Source organism: Lolium rigidum, chromosome 6, assembly GCF_022539505.1.
Source record: "Lolium rigidum isolate FL_2022 chromosome 6, APGP_CSIRO_Lrig_0.1, whole genome shotgun sequence".
Taxonomy (NCBI): Eukaryota; Viridiplantae; Streptophyta; class Magnoliopsida; order Poales; family Poaceae; genus Lolium; species Lolium rigidum.
This window is the reverse complement of record NC_061513.1, coordinates 235,752,480-235,757,338: the sequence shown is the minus strand read 5'-3', so window position 1 is coordinate 235,757,338 and position 4,859 is coordinate 235,752,480. Positions and strand designations below refer to the sequence as shown.

Genomic DNA, 4,859 nt, shown 5'->3' with positions numbered 1-4,859 from the left:
GTTGCTTCCTAAGAGAGTATTGATGTTTGTTGGTCTTGAATTGCAGAACTATAAGACTGTCCTGTTAAGGCCCATGCAATTAGGTTTTGATATGACGTACAAGAAATTGTTGTAGGGTTATAGTAAGCGGCACCGTGTATCAATGGTAAACTAAACGAGCAATCTATTGGTGTTTAGGCCTTCATATCACGATCTAACGGCTCTCCATTGCCCCACCTTTTGCAGGAATCTTTAGGAGTTGGAAACGATATTATCCTATGTATGCACTTTTTTTTCTTGGTTTCCATGGTCGTCCTCTTTTGGAGCGATTCAAGGAATTACTACCTACAAAATTAGCATCCTCACTACCGACATATCGAGTTGCTTGATTTTTACCTCAGCCATTATTAAAGATTTGCTAAGCCCTTTTGTATGTTTGACACAGAAGGTTACGATATAGGGTTGTCTCTCGATATTTATGAATATCAATGTGTTGTTTTGACTAATTAGAAAATAAGTATTTATGAATATCAACATGTGTGTGCATCACACACGTTTTGCGAGGACAATGGTGTGAGACTGACCGCGGAAGAGTAACAAAAAGACCTAGAACTTGGAACCAAGTAGATGCACAACAATGTTATCTTGTTATTGCATTCGATATTATCATGCTATAGTAATTATGATATCTCTAATTTGTTTTGAATTTTCATAGTGAGTTGTGAATTATATATATGCATTGAGAAATGAAATTCGAGAACCCGTGGCTACGCACGAGTATTTATACTAGTCAATTAGTAAAGAGAGAGTTTTCCAAAGAAAGTAAAAGTCCAAAATACAACAAGTCTTTGTTCTCCCAGCATCAAGTTGCTTATGCGCCCGCTAAAACCTAAAGCTTCGGTTCACGTTTGATCTTCTCTAGAATGACCAGAGGGGGAGCTTGTTTGTGCTGGATGACAGGAACATTTCTTTCGTTCCAAATCTCCCTTAACACAAGAAAGGCGATGGATGCGAAATCTTTGCATTTCGTCATGATCTCCCAACAATTGTGGATTGAAAGCGATGGCAAGCACGAGGGCCAATGAAGTAAAGGCCAATCCAATCCTTAATGAGACCCCAAAGCCAAATGCTGAAGCAGCAATCAGAAATCGACAAAGAGGGAACAGATAAACTCAAGGGAAAAGATAACAAAATTCCAAGCATAAGAACGGTTAACAGTACGTCGTAACCAAGGATCAACGCTGCAATTAAGGAGCAATAAAATCACTGAAGAGCATCATTTCACTGCAATAGTTTCAAATGATCAACGGAAGCACAACAGTTCACCAACGTCACACTACTCTGAGCATCAGTGTTCCATCCTAGAAGCGATACTAACTAAGCGATCGATGCCGTTCCAGTATCCTAGCATCATCTGACAGACCAAAAAACGACATGTTAAGCGTTTGAGTCAAGAGCTCCGCGGCCACAAAAACATGCATGCCACCACTATCTCATCCCATGCGACCATTCCATAACTTCAGTTCAGCACTAAATTCACCTGGATCAAAGGAAATTTGGGGCATACCCAAAATTAGTACTGCAGTTGCAAGAAGCTGGATGCTAGAGCAAGAAGGCACACGTGATGTGAGGAACTGAGCTCACCTAGCTAGAAGGCAGTTCAGAATAAACACATCCTGCTTCATGCTCCTCGAATTGAGGCACAACATGGAATGGCCCTCACCTTGAAGGTCTCCCTGCACAGCATGGAATGGCCCTCCAGGGGGTAAATCCCATGAGGTGCTTTGTCTCTTTCAGTCAAGATGGGGTCATTAGACCAGTCAAGCATCCCTTGAATGACAATCGGTATTAGTCAAAAACAAATGGCCATTCGACATGTCTGGATATATTGTAGATCAAAATATGTGTACTTTTAACGTAGCATTACTATTTGGATGACACAAACTGAGATATATGCCTTGCTACCAGCGGCAAGTAAATCCAAACAAAACACAATTACATATATCAGGAAAAAGTATTATTGACTGTCTAGTTCCAAAGCTGCTTTTGGCACAACTAAGGTCTTACATACACGTATCAATCAATCAAGCATCGTAGTAATAAGAATCAACATCTACTAGCAGATGCTAGCTATTAACATCAAGGCACACAACATTGTACAGAGCATACAATCTATGTTGCCGTCATGTGCATCATTTCATGGCCGCAAACTAAGATTATTGCAGCCTCTAAGGCCATGCTTTTAAGAAGAACAACATATATATTTTACTAGTGTACAAACCATCAACTATGTCAGTTAGGTGAATTACTGAATAGCTAGCCTAAGATGCTAAGACAGGCAATATTAGTCAAAAATACGTGAGCCATTGGACATATCAGGACATATTGTAGATCAATCATATGAGTACTTCAATGTAGAATTTCTATTTAGATGCACCAACTGAGGTATATATCTTGCTAGCAATGGAAAGTAATTTCAAAGAAAACACACATTAACACAGCCTCTCTAAGGTCTTGCTCAAGCACAGGAAGATATAAATTTCAGATCTGTAATCAGTAACCACAAAAAAAATCATGTTTTACTTGTGATGAACTGTCAGCTATATATGTAAATTATAGAGGCTGAGATAATGAATCTATGCATTTACCCACTTAACACATGCTTGGACAGATTATTCACTTAACATGCTTGTGCAGACATATGCAGATAGAATTCAGTTAGCTAAGCTCCCAAGCTTGTAATTTGGTACTTGTGCAGACATGTACACTACTCGCATAGCAACTGAACACTAGTACAAGCCTAGAGCCGAAACCTAACAAGAACAATGAGATGAGGATTCACCTGAGGGAAGTGGTTGTGGAAGGTTTCAGCAATAACAATAGAAAATAAGGGACACTAGTACAGCACTGCACTAGTATGCATCAGTAGTCCTATTTTTAAGTCACCGACCATACTGAAACTAAAAGAGCTCAGCAAGAACGCATTAACATTGACCATGCACATGCTAGTTATCACCATCAAGGCATACAAACATTGTCAAAATCATAAAAGTAGTTGATTTAATGTCTTGTTGCCGTCTTGCCTATTATTGAGCCAAGATTAATTAATACAGCCTCTAAGGTCTTGCTGAAGCACAGCAAGTTATAAATTTCAGATATGTATTCATTAACCACACAAAAGAATCATGTTTTACCTGTCCATGAACTGTCAACTATATATGTCAGTTAATGAATCCCTGCGCTTAACATGCTTGTGCAGACTATTCACTTAGCATGCTTGTGCAGACATATGCAGATGGAATCCAGTTAGTTAGGCTCACAAGCTTGCAGTAATTTAGCATGCTTGTGCAGAGATGTACACTAGTCACATAGCACTGAACACTAGTAGTACATAAGCCTAGAGCCGGAACCTAGAACGGAGAATGAGATGAGGATATAAACCTGAGGGAAGTGGGTGCGGAAGCTTCCAAGCACGAACGAAGCGGCTGGCGACCTTGCACCTGGGCGGCGCAACCAGATGGTAGACCTTGCAGTCGACAACCTTGCGGGCACGCACGTCGACGGCGAAGATGTGTTCCTCCAGGAAGAAGTAGACGATGTCGGGGTCGTCGGGATGGATGAGCGCGAGCGCGGGGATGTCGATGGGCAGCCCGGTGGCCTTGTAGCTGTCGTCGGCCCAGATGTCTCCAAAGCTCACCTGGTGCTCCAGCGTCCACTCCGTGGCGTCCGGGCCGGGCAGCGTCCACACGGTGATGTCGGGCGTGCCGCCGATGATGGGGCCCATGTACATGGTGTCGACGAACCTGAGCTTGCCGGCGCTGACCCCGACGCAACGGTAGATGTCGGCCACGCCCCATGCTTCCCTGCAGCCGAGCACCCTGTCCGGCGGGAAGGGCACGAAGCGGAGGACCGGGTGGTCGGCGAAGGGGTCGCTGGTGATGACGCCCCACTCGAGGTCGACCCACCAGAGCCGCCCGTGGAGCGAGAGCACGTTGATGGGCGCCAGGTGGCGGGGCGGGAGCGGGTAGTGGACGGGCTTGCTGACCCACTTCCCCGTCTCGGACGAGAAGCAGAGGAGCGTGGCCTTGTCGCTGCCGATGAGGGGCCGCAGCTCGGCGACCATGTAGCCGGCGGGGGAGGCGATGAGGCCGAGGAGGGCCTGGGGCAGGATGGCGTCGTCGGGGTCGGGGAGCTGGAACGCGGAGGCGGCGGCGGGGTCGAGCACGAAGTAGCGCGGGAGGGAGTTGTGCCAGGTGACGGACTTGAAGTAGCCGTCGGGGCCTAGGGTGGCCTCGCGGGTCCAGGGGCGGCCCAGGGTGGCCTGGAGGAGGAGGAGGCCGGAGGGGTCGGCGGCGAGGACGAAGGGGAAGTGCTGCGGCGTGACGGGCTCCGGGAAGACGCGCGGGGAGACGGTGAGGATGGAGACGCGCGGGGGCGGCGTGAGCGCGAGGGAGACGTCGGCGGCGTCGGTGGCGGCGACCCGCGGGATGCTGCCCAGGATGGCCCAGGACGAGGCCGACGCCGCCGTCTGGGTCTGGGCCCGCGACGGAGCGGAGAGCGGCGATCGGCTGGGTCGCTGGCGCAGGGAGGCGGGTAGGGCGGCGGCCCTCGCCGCGAGCAAGCGGACTTGGCGCAACGCCATTGCGGTGGGTGGAGGCGGAGGCAGGCAAAGATGGGAGAGGTGGCGAGGTCCGGCGGAGTCAAAGAAAGCAAAGTGTTTCTTGCGTTGCCTTGTACAGTAGCTTGTAGGGGTGCAGAGCAGTGGCGCGTCAGGCTTTAGACAGAGGAATGCTACTCCTGTGGACAATCGATCCTTTTTTGTTTTCCTTTTCTCCGCCATGGCCTTTTTGTCTTTTCTCCTACTAGTGCATGATTGAGCC

The 4,859-nt window shown here is 47.7% G+C and overlaps 1 protein-coding gene across 1 annotated transcript; it reads right to left on the bottom strand.

Moving 5' to 3' along the window:
- Positions 1 to 3,376: 3,376 nt before the first annotated feature.
- On the bottom strand, positions 3,377 to 4,621 carry LOC124663834. Its single transcript, XM_047201489.1, has one exon. The coding sequence runs from the start codon at positions 4,619 to 4,621 to the stop codon at positions 3,377 to 3,379; it is 1,245 nt and encodes a 414-aa protein (XP_047057445.1).
- Positions 4,622 to 4,859: the final 238 nt, after the last annotated feature.